Source organism: Hyperolius riggenbachi, chromosome 6 (assembly GCF_040937935.1).
Source record: "Hyperolius riggenbachi isolate aHypRig1 chromosome 6, aHypRig1.pri, whole genome shotgun sequence".
NCBI classification, from domain to species: Eukaryota; Metazoa; Chordata; class Amphibia; order Anura; family Hyperoliidae; genus Hyperolius; species Hyperolius riggenbachi.
This window is the reverse complement of record NC_090651.1, coordinates 285,288,042-285,303,636: the sequence shown is the minus strand read 5'-3', so window position 1 is coordinate 285,303,636 and position 15,595 is coordinate 285,288,042. Positions and strand designations below refer to the sequence as shown.

Here is a 15,595-nt window from a genome sequence, read left to right as displayed (position 1 = left end):
GTAGTCGGAGTCGTGGTTTCATAAACTGAGGAGTCGGAAGATTTTTGTACCAACTCCACAGCCCTGAGTGATCACCCCACATTTTATATCTTATCCACTTAACGCGACTGAGCACACTTTCAAGGTGCTGAGCTGATTCCAGCAATGCCTCTGTGTGCAGTATACAGGAACATTAGACATTGCATAGGTTGTAATGTCCGATGGGCAAACATATGCACTGTGCATTTCCATGAGCAGCGCAGCATTGCCCCAATCAGTATAGTTGAACTGCAACAGAAAGCAACACAGGCGGTCATGTGTTTATAGTTCAATTGAGATAGTGTGTCTGAATTCTAAGAGATCTTCAGCTTGATCCTTCCATCTTCTGCATTGCTTTGTTTCTCTCTTTTTCAAACCTTTCTTCATTTGGTTACATCCTTTACATGGCTGTCTGTTCAGCTGATTTCAAAATTTTCATTAGGGAACTGGAATCAACTAAGACACAGAAGTAAAATGAGTTTCTATAGCACAAGGAGTGGTTTTATTTAGGCTACCCAACCACGAAGGAACAGAAACCAAATGTTCAGAGCTTTGTGTATTTTTTTTCGATACTGTAGTGCAGGGTAGGGAACTTATGGCTCGGGAGCCAGATGTGGCTCTCTTGATGGCCACATCTGGCTCACAGTTAGGGGTTGATTCACTAAGCTACAGTGCTCAAGCAGCGCAGCTTAGTGTGGCAGCACAAGTAAAAATTTTCAAAGTAGGCATGCTACTGCTGTAGCGTACACTACTAACTTACTCGCGCTTTCCTCAAAACTAACGGCCGCTCCATTTGTCCCACCCTGGATCCTGTCAGGTCCAGTGACTTTGTAGGGCGAGGTCCCTGCACTTTGATTGGCCCAATAGGCTGCCTGTCACTTGACAGGCAGCCTATTGGGCCAAAGTGCGGGGATCTCGTCCTACAAAGTGAATCAACCCCCAAGTCAGCTAGCTAATTGTATAAGCTGTTAGTCGGTATTTCTCCTGTCTGTCTCTCGGGGAAATTGCTGATGTTGCTGAAGACGTGTCTGACTCTTCCGCTGCCCGGAGGATCAACTGTATACAAATAACCATGGCAACAGGGAGGTGAGCCCACTGCTGCGCATGCACACGGTGCCAGTTCGAAACATATTGTATGGCTCTTACAGAATTACATTTTAAAATACGTGGCGTTTATGGCTCTCAGCCAAAAAGGTTCCTGATCCCTGGTGTAGTGGGTAGCGCTCTCTTTGCGGTGCTGAGTCCCCAGTTCCAATATGGGTCAGGGCACTATCGACATGGAGTTTTGTATGTTCTACTCATGTTTGCATGGAGTTTCTCCAGGCCATCAGGGTTTCCCTTATATTCCAAAAACAAACTGATAAGTTACTTGGCTTCCTCCGAAATTGGCCTTAGGCTATGTTCGGGACCATGACTATGGTAAAGAAGATTAGACAAGACACAACATTTATATCACGCATTTCTCCTGGCAGACTCAAAGTACTTCAGGGCTGAAACTACTTAGTATGCGCTCCATGGCCAACCAGTATCTTTAGAGAGCCTTGCCTACAGACTCCTTACTGTTTTACGTACTGGCTTTAGTTGGGATGCGAACTCTGGTCAAAAACATCGAAGGCAACAGCCTTACCAGTGTGCTATCTGGCTGATTAGATTCTGAACCCCCCTGAGGGACAGCTAATGACAAAACTATGCTCTGTAAAGTGCACTGTATCCGTTCTGGTAGTATCAGTTATATTGATTCAGCTTGTACATTACCACATATACATGACTTTATGTAACATTGACTTTCAGCTGCTTAGGTTGCAGCTGTTTAGAGAGATGAGGCCTGATGTGCACATTGCTGTAGTGACCTGGTATCTTGCGTAGTGCTAATCGGTGGTGGTATCCCACTGTTGGCACCAGTTTAGTAAATTCAAGTAAATGCAGTGGCACTGATTGGAATAGTAGAGTCTTCCACTAACCCCAGTTTGTGCTTAAGGTTCAGAGAGTACTCGGGAAGGCTCCCTGTTCTAGTCATACACTTATTTTTATGACTAGTGTCAGTACAGTGTCCCTGGTGGCTTTAGTTCTTATGCAGCAAAGCGAGTCTCTGGTACCGTACAGCTGTTTTTTGGTAGCATAAGAAACCAGGGCTTCATGACAGGGGTGATAACTAGGGTTGGCAATGTTTAGGAGAACTGGAGAAACATGTGATCGGTTTGATCAGCTGATGCGAAGACTTCCTGGTTTAGCACATGATCATGACCAGCAAATCAGAGCCTTACAAATGTTTAGTTTGATCATCTGATAGGTTTGTAAGATTCTGATTTGCTGCAATGACTTCCTGGTTTGGCACATGATTATGACCAGCAAATCAAAGCCGTACAAATCTCTCAGCTGATTAAACTGATCACCTGCTACTCCATGAGTTCTCCTTAAAGGACTCACGAGGTAGAACAGGATTAGCAATTACTTACGTGGGGCTTCTCCCAGCCCCTAGATGTCTTCTGAGTCCCTCGCCACAGCTCCGGTGCTCCCCGCTGTCCCACTGGCCGCCAGTGAAACCTGGCGATCTGTTGGCAAGTTGGCTCTTCTGCGCATTTCCTAGGGGACGTTCTGCGCCGGCGCAGTACAGGCCCAGCCATGCGTGCCCGCTCATGTGTGGAAGAGATAACCCGCCGATGGGTCATCGTGCTTCACGGGTGACCAGCGTGACAACGGAGAGCACCAGAGCTGTGGCAAGGTACTCAAAAGACAAGAGAAGCCCCAGTTAAGCTACAGTTGTGATCTATTGTGATCACTAACCCTAGTGCGTCCTCTAAGGGCTCGTTTCCACTATCGCGAAGCCGCATGCGTCCAACGCATGCGGATTCGCACATGTAATGCAAGTGGATGGGCCTGTTTCCACTCTAGCGCTGTTGAGGTGCGTTTTTTTCAGCGATGAAAAACGCACAAAAGAGCCGCAGAATTCGCCTGCGAGTGGAATGCATGCAAATCGCATGCAATGTATTTAATAGGGAAATCGCATGCGTTTTCCCCATGCATTTTTTGCCGCGAATTCGCATAGGTAGCAATGTAAATTCACACAGGCAGTGACATGGTTAAAATCGCATATACCCTCGCCTATGCGAATTCGCATGCGAATTCGTGGCAAAAAACGCATGTAGAATCGCATCCACATGCGATTTCATCAGAGGTGGAATCCAGGCGATTCCGCACCACAATATTGGAAACGAGCCCTAAGCGTTCTCCTAAGCAATCAATTTCAGCAATTAATTTTTAATTCAATTTCTTCCGTTGCTTGCAGTTTGCTTTGGAAGAGCAGTAGAGACAGAATTTCCTGCTACAGTATTATAATGACTGCTTATGTATTTTATCATAAAGCATGGCCTGCCTTCTCCACAATTGTCAACAATTATAAGCAGTTTCTGAACCTCTCCTTTCTATATAGATTTTAAGGCAGACCTCTTTGTTTCTGAAGTTTGGATTCATCGGCCTCAAATGAGTTTTAATTCCCCTGGTTTTGGTCTGACAGCTGATTACACAGACAGCCTTTGGCACCATTCATCATCAACTTAAAGGGACTCCGAGCAGTGCAGTAACTATGGAAAGATGCATACCATTTTGAAGCTCTTTCTCCTCTTTCCAATGATATATAAACCGCCACCCTACGCCTTTAGTTTTCGCTATTTTGAGGCCGCCATCTTGGATTCCTTATTCACCATTGTATTACACAGGACGACACTTTCCCCGGTGTCGGCAGCTCCATTCAGTGCAATGCAATGAAATACACGGGACCCAGTGGGATATAATTAAACATCATGCTGGTAGGTGTAAGGATATAATTAATTGTGGGTATGCTTAAAGGCATACCCACAGGCACTGCTCGGAGTCCCTTAACACACAGTTATTGGTAACACCTGCATAGTGGATGTTATTTGACTTTGGTTCGAGTGACTCTTATGTGCCATGTGTGTATAGATAGATAGATATCACATTTTGTATAGCTGTACTGTAAATAAGCTAAAGTACCGATCCGCTGCTTGAAAAGTAGTAAATTGTCAGCAACAACCATATTTCGATGGTTTAGTTCTGCTGAAAATGTCAAACAAAAGCCTAGTAACAAGCCCCCATTTTGTAAACATGGCAATATGTAAACTTATTTTGTTTTTTCCTTCAGTTTTGACAGCCTGGTTGAGAATACAATTGTTCTAACTAATCTAAAATGCAAACATTTGTTCACATTGTAAATTGCCTCATTACTTTCTCCTCTTCTCCAGGAGCAATATGAGCTGTATTGTGAAATGGGCTCCACTTTCCAGCTCTGCAAGATATGTGCTGAAAACGATAAGGATGTGAAGATTGAACCCTGCGGACACCTAATGTGCACTTTGTGCCTCACATCTTGGCAGGTCAGTTTCTCCTTATGGCGTTGTCCCTCCAAATCGTGCTGCAGAATGTATGTCACAGCTGTAGTGGACTTATTTAGCACATTTTTTTTCTCCTGTCTAGGAATCAGAGGGTCAAGGTTGTCCATTCTGCCGATGTGAAATAAAAGGAACCGAGCCTATTGTTGTGGATCCCTTTGATCCCAGAGGTGGTGGCATGGCAGAAATGCTGCGGCAGTGTCTAGATGGAGCACCTTCCCCTTGCTATGAAGATGACGACGATGATAGTGGAAATGATTCACTCTTCATGTTAGCCGGTTGCAAGGTTTGTGGCAGATAATTCATGCTTTCCAACATTTCTGTAGGGCTAGCTTAACCCTTTAGCAGCCAATTTATTTAGAGGCTTCCAAGTGCTCCAGGCCAGTTTATTTTAACACATTTTTTATTTCTTCTTTGTTACATTTCCTTGCTAATTATTACTGCTGTAATGTGTATTTATGGCCACTTGTCACTAGGGGGCAGTGTGAGGCAATAACAGAGGACTTCTGCTTTCAGTTTCTGATAGCAGACACCAAAGCATTCCAAAAATGTACAGCACAATGAGATCTGTCAACTGAGGTCAAAAGCAGTGCACTATCTCAAACAAGATCATTTATTTTACGTTGCTAAGCAGGCTGCTTGTCTTTGCTGTATTGCTGAAGATCGAGACAGGTAAATCTGGTGTGAGGGGAATAGTTTAATAAAATTAGCTAGAGCAGATGAGTCCAGCGCCCACCATTCCCTGTTCTGTTTTTAGATGAATGCGCTGAAGATAGGGTTATCTGATCTTCCTCTGCTGTGCCCGGTGGAATTGTCACAGACATTATGGTGCTGGTTTACCAAAGCAGGAGAGTAGAGTTTGTCCGTGAGATGCTAACTTTGAACGCCAAATTAGTTGCAATTAGTTTTCAGCTTGAAATTGGACCCAAATTGGCAGCAACTGTGTGGTCCAATTCCAATCTTCATACACTATGCCTTGTTGGAAAAATATGCAGTTCATTAATCCTCTCTATTGGAGAGCCAGCAAACCTGGACTGGGTTCTTTTAAATGTTTGGTGGCAAATGTTTGCTTATCTTGCGCCGATCATATCAGATCATAGTGAAGTTTGATAAAAAGTGAGTAAAATAGCAGTTGTGGAAGAACAGTAACCTAAACACACCTGTACTGAACTTTAAAAAAACATTCAGGACAACTTAGATGTATAGTTGTATGATTTGTCACTAAACTTTTACTACCTGCACCATAATCTGATATGACGCAGGTAGGTGTTGCAAACTTCTGCTTCCTAATGGACAATTTGTAAAGAATCCAGTCTGGGATTGTTGAATTTACCAACTTCGGTTTATTAGGGCCAACATGTCTCCATTTCTTGTATTCAGTTCAGTCTCTGAATTCCTTTTCTCACTTTAGTCTTTTCAGATTACTTTTAATGTTATAGCACTGAGCTGCCCAAAACTGCATGACAACTGAAGTGAGAGGAGTATGATTTCCTTTTAAAGAGAACCCGAGGTGTGTTTAAAGAATGTTATCTGCATACAGAGGCTGGATCTGCCTATACAGCCCAGCCTCTGTTGCTATCCCAAACCCCACTAAGGTCCCCCTGCACTCTGCAATCCCTCATAAATCACAGTCGTGCTGTGAGGCTGTGTTTACATCTGTAGTGTCAGTCTCAGCTGCTCCCCCGCCTCCTGCATAGCTCCGGTCCCTGCCCCCGTCCCTTCCCTCCAATCAGCAGGGAGGGAAGGGATGCAGGCGGGGACTGGAGTTCTGCAGGAGGCGGGAAGAGCAGCAGACTGACACTATAGAGATAAACACAGCCAGCTCTGACAAGCTGTTTGTCAGCAGCGTGGCTGTGATTTATGAGGGATTGCAGAGTGCAGGGGGACCTTAGGGGGGTTTGGGATAGCAACAGAGGCTGGGCTGTATAGGCAGATCCAGCCTCTGTATGCAGATAATATTCTTCAAACCCACCTCGGGTTCTCTTTAAACAATACCAGCTGCCTGGCTGCCCTGCTGATCTTTCATGCATCAGTAGTGTCTGAATTACACACATAAAACTAGAATGCGGCAAATCCAGTCAAACTTCAGTCAGAAACCTCTGATCTGCATATGCTTATTCAGCGTCAGTGGCTAAAGGTATTAGAGGCAGAGGATCAGCAGGACAGCCAGGCAATGTGCATTGTTTAAAGAGACATTGTAACATCAAAAATATCCCCTGGGGGGTACTCACCTCGGGTGGGGGAAGCCTCGGGATCCTAATGAGGCTTCCCACGCCGTCCTCTGTCCCACGGGGGTCTCGCTGCAGCCCTCCGAACAGCCGCCGACAGACCCGACTGTCAATTCAATATTTACCTTTGCAGGCTCCAGTGGGGGCGCTGTGGCTGCTTTCGGCTCCGAAGTAGATTGAAATACCCAATCTGAGTCGGGTCCGCTCTACTGCGCAGGCGCCGGAGACTTGCGCCTGCGCAGTAGAGCAGACCCGACGGCGATCGGGTATTTCCGCCTACTTTGGAGCCGACAGCCGTCAGAGCGCCTGCGCTGGAGCCGGGAAGGTAAATATTGACGTCACCGCTGTACGGAGGGCTGCAGCAAGACCCCTGAGGGACGGAGGACGGCGTGGAAAGCCTCATTAGGATCCTGAGGCTTAGCCCACCCGAGGTGAGTACCCCCCAGGGGACGTTTTAACGTTACAGATTCTCTTCAAAGGAAATAAATATGGCAACCTCCATATCCCTTTCAATTCAGGTGTCGTTTAAATTGTGGGATGACCAGTTCATGGGAAATTAACTATAACATTATCAAAATTGTAAAATTTTATATTTTCTTAGATTGAAAGACCGCCTTCACCACTGTCCGCTGCCCCCCAGGCTGCCCTCCCACCTGTACCCCCACGTTTAGACTTGCTACATCAAAGGGGTCAGAATAATCCAGGAACTTCTAGTCCATCAGCCAGCAACAAGGTGACGCGTTGATTCTTTATTAATGCAGAATGCTAAACAATCATTGATTGGAACTGTTATATTAATTTTTGCTCTCTTTGCCATTCAGGCTCCCAGTAGTTTACATCACAAGGACAAACCATTGCCTGTTCCTCCAACACTGCGAGATCTCCCACCACCTCCACCACCTGATAGACCACATCTTGTCCCAGGTGACAACAGACCTCAGAGAAGACCTCTTCCCTCTACTCCTGCAGATAAACCACTCCCATTGCCAGCAAATCGTCCTACAGACCCATGGCTTGCTCGCTCTACGCCCAAAGCTCCCCCACCCAGCCAGGCATCCAGTGATCCATGGAGCGGAGGAAAGGACCTTACGAACAGACATTCACTGCCATTCAGTTTACCTTCACACCTTGATGAGAGAAAAGATCGCCATGGTAGCACACTGAGTCTGGATAATGCTGCAACAGTAAGTATTGTACACAACAGAGTCCCCTAAGCAGAACTTTCTTTAATGTAGGTTGCAGAAGACAAGCATGTGTATGCAGTGTAGGTTAGCAAATTAAAGAGGAACTGTAGTAAAAATAACGTAACAAAATTGCTTATTTTTTTACAATATTTAAAAATGATTCAGTTAGTGTTTGCCCATTGTAAAATCTTTCTTCACCCTAATTTATCACAGGTGGCGACATCTTTAGTCTTGTCTGCTGCAGCTTTGCGTAATGTATGTTTCTGATAATTCTGAAACCAGTGAAAATAATGCCGGGTCTCCCGGAATGTTCTGGGAGGAGAATGCTGCATAATTAAACAGCCTAGGCTAAGCATCACTGGGAGGGCAGCGTTACATAGCAATATACAGCAATTTATAGATGTAAGAAGTGTTTCTGATGCTGAGGAATAGGAAAATTACCTTTTTTAAAGATAAACTCCGACCAAGAATTGAACTTAATCCCAATCAGTAGCTGATACCCCTTTTACATGAGAGATCTATTCCTTTTCACAAACAGACCATCAGGGGGCGCTGTATGACTGATATTGTGGTGAAACCCCTCCCACAAGAAGCTCTGAGTACCGAGGTACTACTGGCAGTTTCCAGTCTGTGAACCCTGTTATATTGTGGCAAATAGCGGTTTACAGCTGTTTCCAAAACAACAAGCAGCAGCTACATCACTTGCCAACAGTAAAAATGTCACCATGTGATAAATGTCAGAATATAAATCAGGGATTTAAAAGATTTTACAATGAGCCAACACTAACTAAATCATTTATACATAATTATTGTAAAAATGAAGCACTTTTTTTTATTACATTATTTTCACTGCAGTTCCTCTTTAAAGTGGGCAGCCTGAATAATGTACTGCATTCCACTGTCACTACATTATGTCTTTAATATAAAATATGAGGTTCCAATACCATTTGTTTTCCTTATTCTTTTGTAGTGTTTCTTGACGCCATTATTCTTCCTTTTCTTCCTTTGTAGAGTGCCAGTGTAGAGATGCTGTCAGGGCTTGATGTGGATAGTTCCAAAGTAAAACCCTCTTCATCTGCAAGTGCCATCTACTCTTTGGCTTCAAGGTTGGTATTCTGCAGTGCTCGTCACATACACTCTTCCATCTGCTTATTCCAATCATAAGGGAGGGAAGTAGGAGCAACCTATGAAAATGGGTTTAATGCCATCTAAGAGGAGGGACTCTGTGTGCAGCCAACAGGCAGTAGGGATGGTTGAAAAACTTCAGAGCAATGCTGATTTCCAAGTTTTCGATCGGAAATGGGCTTACGGTGGTGGAAATCGGCTTGCGGAAAACTGAATTCCACGGAAATACTTCATTATTCTGAATTTTTAGCCTAATCACAGAGCATTGGACCAATCAGAGGATGCAGAATTTTGCAGCTGAAATAGGATTACCAGTAGGCCTGAACGATTTATCGTGATTTCGATTTAGATATCGAAATCACGGAAACAACGATTCCGTGATTGCCACAGTGGCGGCTTTTGACGATATTCCGCCGGACCTGCGCCCTCCTGCTGTGTACAGCTCTGTGTTCAAATAGCGGCTCTCACTGACTCCCTGCGGCAGCTTATCTTTCCTTCTGCCTAGTTCCCCCTCCTCCTCCTCCGTCATCAGCCCAGGAGTCGGCTCAGGCTCTCTATCTTTCCTTCTGCCTAGTTCCCCCTTCTCCGTCATCAGCCCAGGAGCCGGCTCAGGCTCTACCTTTCCTTCTGCCTAGTTCCCCCTCCTCCTCCTCCGTCATCAGCCTAGGAGCTGGCTCAGGCTCTCTCTTTCCTTCTGCCTAGTTTACTCTCCTCCTCCTCCGTCATCAGCCCAGGAGCCAGCTCAGGCTCTACCTTTCCTTATGCCTAGTTCCTCCTCCTCCGTCATCAGCCCAGGAGCCAGCTCAGGCTCTACCTTTCCTTATGCCTAGTTCCCCCTCCTCCGTCATCAGCCCAGGAGTCGGCTCAGGCTATTTATCTTTCCTTCTGCCTAGTTCCCCCTCCTCCGTCATCAGCCCAGGAGCCGGCTCAGGCTCTACCTTTCCTTCTGCCTAGTTCCTCCTTCTCCGTCATCAGCCCAGGAGCCGGCTCAGGCCATTTCTTTCCTTCTGCCTAGTTCCCCCTCCTCCGTCATCAGCCCAGGAGCCGGCTCAGGCTATTTCTTTCCTTCTGCCTAGTTCCTCCTCCTCCGTCATCCGCCCAGGAGCCAGCTCAGGCTCTCGCTCTCACTTAGGTGGCAAACACTAATTTCCTCCGGCGCTGATTGTTTAATAACCCAGCTCTGCAGACCACCAGGAGAGACAACAGCTATTTAGGCTAATGTCTGGTCTGACTTTTCATTCCCCATTATTTAGCAGTTCCCATGCAAGCAGGGAGCAGAGAAAGAATTCCCTCCCTCCCTCTTGCAGAAGTTGTCATTGCCGTACAGAAGAAGAGCATGTGGATCTGCACAGCATGGGGGAGATTTGAGTAAAGGGGCCCATACACTGAGCCGATTAGCGGCCGATTGATTGATCAAAATTGATCGCAAATCGATTGACCAATCAATCGATTTGCGGCCAATTTCGATTGATTTCAATCAATCTGACATGCTGGAAAATCTAGGTCGATCTGATGAGATTATCAGTGAGTGCTGCAAGATGGAGATGTGTATATGTGTGTATCAGTGAGTGCTGCAAGATGGAGCCGTGTGTGTATATGTATGTATCAGTGAGTGCTGCAAGATGGAGATGTGTATATGTGTGTATCAGTGAGTGCTGCAAGATGGAGCCGTGTGTGTATATGTATGTATGTATCAGTGAGTGCTGCAAGATGAAGTGTGTGTGTGTGTCTGTGAGTGCAAGATGCAGAATTCAGTGAGTGCATTTGTATCAGCGCAACACCTCCCACGGCCTACCTTTACGCTACCTATCCCACGCCTAACATGAACTGTCCCCACCGCCTCTGTGACTTGACATATATTCTCCCCCCCTGCCCCCCCCTCAGTAATACGTGCCGTATGGGGAAACAAGGGACAGTGGCATGATAACTCCCCACCCCCGTTGGCCTTGACTTGGTCTAATTTTTTAGATTTGGCCCCCTGTCTATTTGAGTTTGGGCTTAAGATTTATCACAGCTCCGCCCTGCCTCCTTTGCACAGAGGAAGTCTGGATGAGGCACATGCTAAAGCTTGATTTTTGAAGAAAATTGTGAATCGAATCGAATCGAAATCGCAATTTCTGACAGAAATCGTGCAATTCAATATTTTCCTAAAATCGTTCAGGCCTAATTACCACGGTCATTTTAGGCCAATCAGGAGACTTGGAAAATGTAAAGCAGCTCACAAAATGCCTAATTTTTCCACGGAAATCACATTACCACAGTAATTTTAGTATTCAAAGGGTTTTTATTAAAGGTATAAGAAGAGGTACAAAAAAGGTGTGAGCAACTGCAAATGACATATATAATTACCGCAGTAATTTTAAGCCATTCAGAAGTATTAGACCAATCGGAGAATGCAGAAGCTTACCACGGTTGCCAATCGGAAATGCTGTTTCCACTTATAGTGTACATCCACACAAAAAAGCAGATTCTATTTTTTTTTTTTGTTTTGTTTTTTTTTAATTACAATTAACATTATTGATCAAAAAAAATTTACATTCTTTGGAAATGTGCAGAAATTGGAAAATTGGATTTCCATTGAATCGGAAAGTCCATTTTAAGAAAGCGGAAATTTAATCAGAATCGATGGCAGGTCCTGAATTTGCTCCTGCTTGGGAATATGATGATTTTTCAGGTTTCTGCATATTGGTAGTAAAAAAACAGCTTTCTAAGTAGAATTGTTTAGTTATGGCTTGCAGGGAACCACTTGCTGTTTTCTGTCTTCCCCTCTTCCTCCTGGGTCCCAGCTTGCTTTGCAGTTCAGCATTAGCAGACCTGACACCACTGTGTAAATTCAGTAGCCCTTACTTGCTGGTGTCAGATGTCTGAAGGTTAGGACGAGCTAAAGGTGAAGTCACTGGGGAATCGTAATAAACATTATTCAATTGTAAATAAGTAAGGCACATGGGTAGTGTCAATACAAAGTATACACAGGCAAAACTTATACATATTCAAAGATGAGCACATACAGTGATGTGAAAAACTATTTGCCCCCTTCCTGATTTCTTATTCTTTTGCAAGTTTGTCACACTTAAATGTTTCTGCTCATGAAAAAACGTTAACAGGCCGTTTTTGCCCAGTTTTTTTTTTTTTTATGGTGAAGTCGTGAACACTGACCTTAATTGAGGCAAGTGAGGCCTGCAGTTCTTTAGATGTTGTCCTGGAGTCTTTTGTGGCCTCTCGGATGAGTTTTCTCTGCGCTCTTGGAGTAATTTTGGTTGGCCGGCGACTCCTGGGAAGGTTCATCACTGTTCCATGTTTTTGCCATTTGTGGATAATGGCTCTCACTGTGGTTCGCTGGAGTCCCAAAGCTTTAGAAATGGCTTTATAACCTTTTCCTGGACTGATAATCTCAATTACTTTTGTTCTCATTTGTTCCCGAGTTTCTTTGGATCTTGGCATGATGTCTAGCTTTTGAGGTGCTTTTGGTCTACTTCTCTGTGTCAGATAGCTCCTATTTAACCACTTTACCCCCGCGCGTACGTATTTCTCTGCCCCTTTTTCCATCCTTTAACAACCAGGGACGGAGAAACACGTACTTTCCGCGTTCCCGACGCTGCCCGCGCTCCCGCTCGTAAACACGCCGCCCGCCGCTAGTAAACACACCGCCCGCCGCTAGTAAACACGCCGCCGCCCGCTCGCCCAGAGATCAATGAACGGGAAAATCCATTCCCGTTCGTTGATCTAAGCCCCGCAATGATCAGCTGCTCTCCTATGGGCAGCGCGATCATTGTGAGAAAAAACTCACGTGTCCAGCCTCCTTATACTTCCTCCAAGCTTCCGGAAGGAAGCTTGGAGGTCGCATTAAAACAAAAAGTTACTGTGGCCATCTTGTGGCCAAATGGTAAACTACACCCTACACATTTTTCACATACAAATAAATGACTTTTACGTATAAAATTAACTCATTACCTCCCACACTCCCCTATTTTTTTTTTTGTTTGTAATTAAAAAAAAATTAAAAAATTTACAATTAAAAAAAATACATAAATAGTTACCTTAGGGACTGAACTTTTTAAATATTTATGTCAAGAGGGTATAACACTGTTACTTTATAAACTATGGGCTTGTAATTAGGGATGGACGCAAAAATGAAAAAAATGCACCTTTATTTCCAAATAAAATATTGGCGCCAAACATTGTGATAGGGACATAATTTAAATGGTTTTACAACCGGGACAAAAGGGCAAATACGTTTCATGGGTTTTAATTACAGTAGCATGCATTATTTAAAAACTATAATGGCCGAAAACTGAAAAATATTTTTTTCCCCACATTTTTCCTATTTTCCCATTAAAACACATTTAGAAAAAAATAATTCTTGGCATAATGTCCCACCTAAAGAAAGCCTAATTGGTGGCGGAAAAAACAAGATATAGTTCATTTCATTGCGATAAGTAATGATAAAGTTATAGACGAATGAATGGAAGGAGCGCTGAAAGGTGAAAATTGCTCTGGTGCTCAGGGGGTAAAACCCCTCAGTGGTGAAGTGGTTAAGTGATTTCTTGATTGAAACAGGTGTGGCAGTAATCAGGCCTGCGGGGTGACTACAGAAATTGAACTCAGGTGTGATAAACCATAGTTATTTTTTTAACAAGGAGGTGCAATCACTTTTTCACTCAGGGCCATGTAAACTTGGAGGTTTTTTTTCTCACTAAATAATAAAAACCATAATTTAAAACTGCATTTTGTGTTCAATTATGTTATCTTTGACTAATTAGTTAACGGTTTTTGATGAGCAGAAACATTTAAAGGGACTCCGAGCAGTGCAGAAACTATAGAAAGATGCATATCATTTTAAAGCTCTCTTTCTCCTCTTTCCAATGATATATAAACCGCCGCCCTATGCCTTATAGTTTTCGCTATGTTCGCGATTGAAATTGCAGCGGCCGCGATTTCAATCGCGAAAATAAAGAAAACTAAAAGGTGTAGAGCGACGATTTAGGTGTCGCCAGAAAGAGGAGAAAGAGAGCTTTAAAATGATATCCATCTTTCCATAGTTACTTGTATTACACAGGACGACACTTTCCCCAGTGTCAGCAGCTCCATTCAGCAGAAAAAGTCGGCCTGTGTAATACAATGTAACTATGGAAAGATGGATATCATTTTAAAGCTCTCTTTCTCCTCTTTCTGGCGGCAGCTAAATCGTTGCCCTACGCCTTTTAGTTTTCTTTATTTTCGCGATTGAAATCACGGCCGCGGCAATTTCAATTGCGAAAATAGCGAAAACTAAGGGCTTGTTTCCACTGTTGCGACGCGATTTCGCCGGCATTCCGACGCTTGTAAAAACGCATGCGGATGCGTTTCCGCATGCGTTTTTACCCGCGATTTCGCGTGCGATTTCGCATGGCAGGGTGCCATGCGAAATTAACCATGACACTGCCAGGGCAAAATAAAATTGAAAAAGGTGCGAAATCGTGGGTAAAAACGCATGTAACAAACGCATGCGTTTTTACTATTAAATACATTAGCAGCGATTCGCATGCATTCCACTCGCAGACGAATTTGTTGGCTCTTTTGTGCGGTTTTTTACCGCTGAAAAAAACGCACCTCAACAACGCTACAGTGGAAACAGGCCCATCCACTTGCATTACATGTGCGAATCTGCATGCGTTGGACGCATGCAGATTCGCGATAGTGGAAACGAGCCCTTAAAGGCATAGGGTGGTTTATATATCATTGGAAAGAGGAGAAAGAGAGCTTTAAAATGATATGCATCTTTCCATAGTTTCTGCACTGCTCGGAGTCCCTTTAAGTGTGACAAACATGCAAAAGAATAAGAAATCAGGAAGGGGGCAAATTGTTTTTCACATCACTGTATTAGGGGACCTATAAGAATAGATGCCAACATACACTATAATGGCAGAAACAGGAGATTGTGTATGTAGAGGTGTTGCTCTAACAGTGTGTGCTGTTTTGTTATTGAGACGTAATGCTTGTCTCTGGTGTGTTTTTTAGAATTACGGTTTGTTTGGTTTTATCTTTATTACTATTCTTACAGCATTAATGCAAAGGCTTTACTTTATAATTTATTTTTTTGTCCTCTTCCTCTCAGGCCGTTTCCAGTGCCAAAGCCTCCATTGGGAGATCATTCAAATAGTGTTGATGACTCAGAATATATGTGCCCTTCTTCTCGGCCCGTCGTTCCTCCTGTGGTACCTAAAACTGAGGCAAAGAGGCCGGTAGAGTCCATTCCTCCTGCAATATGGTTAGTTTTTCTCTCATGTTTTCCTCTCTTGCAGGAATGTCAAATCTAGAGATGATACTGCTGCACAGTCTGCCCACCCCCCAGCAGCATACATCAGAGCGGAGTGCAGCAGACAAGAGGACTTTTACAAGAATACTAGGCAAATATACGTTAACTTTACCAATGTTTTTGTGTTGGTAGGTCCACTGAACAGCAGATTGAACCAGAGTCATATGAGACTATGTACAACATCCAATGCCAAGCTGCACCCGTCGTCCTGGAGCCTGGGATAGATGGAGGTAAGCGATAGGCAATTCTGGTGGATTATATGGTGACAGCTATTGCATTTTATGTAAGTGTTGGCTGCAAATATTATTGGTCAATTTCTTGGGGTACCACATTTCACCA

General features: G+C 44.1%; 1 protein-coding gene across 1 annotated transcript in view; it reads left to right on the top strand.

Moving 5' to 3' along the window:
- The window catches only part of CBL (Cbl proto-oncogene), a 100,252-nt gene that overhangs the window by 72,046 nt on the left and 12,611 nt on the right, over positions 1–15,595 (top strand). The window contains exons 8-14 of the mRNA XM_068240970.1: positions 4,278–4,409; positions 4,510–4,710; positions 7,254–7,385; positions 7,474–7,836; positions 8,848–8,942; positions 15,056–15,208; positions 15,389–15,486. Of these exons, the coding sequence (XP_068097071.1) occupies positions 4,278–4,409; positions 4,510–4,710; positions 7,254–7,385; positions 7,474–7,836; positions 8,848–8,942; positions 15,056–15,208; positions 15,389–15,486 (1,174 nt within the window). The remainder of the gene's footprint in view (positions 1–4,277; positions 4,410–4,509; positions 4,711–7,253; positions 7,386–7,473; positions 7,837–8,847; positions 8,943–15,055; positions 15,209–15,388; positions 15,487–15,595) is intronic.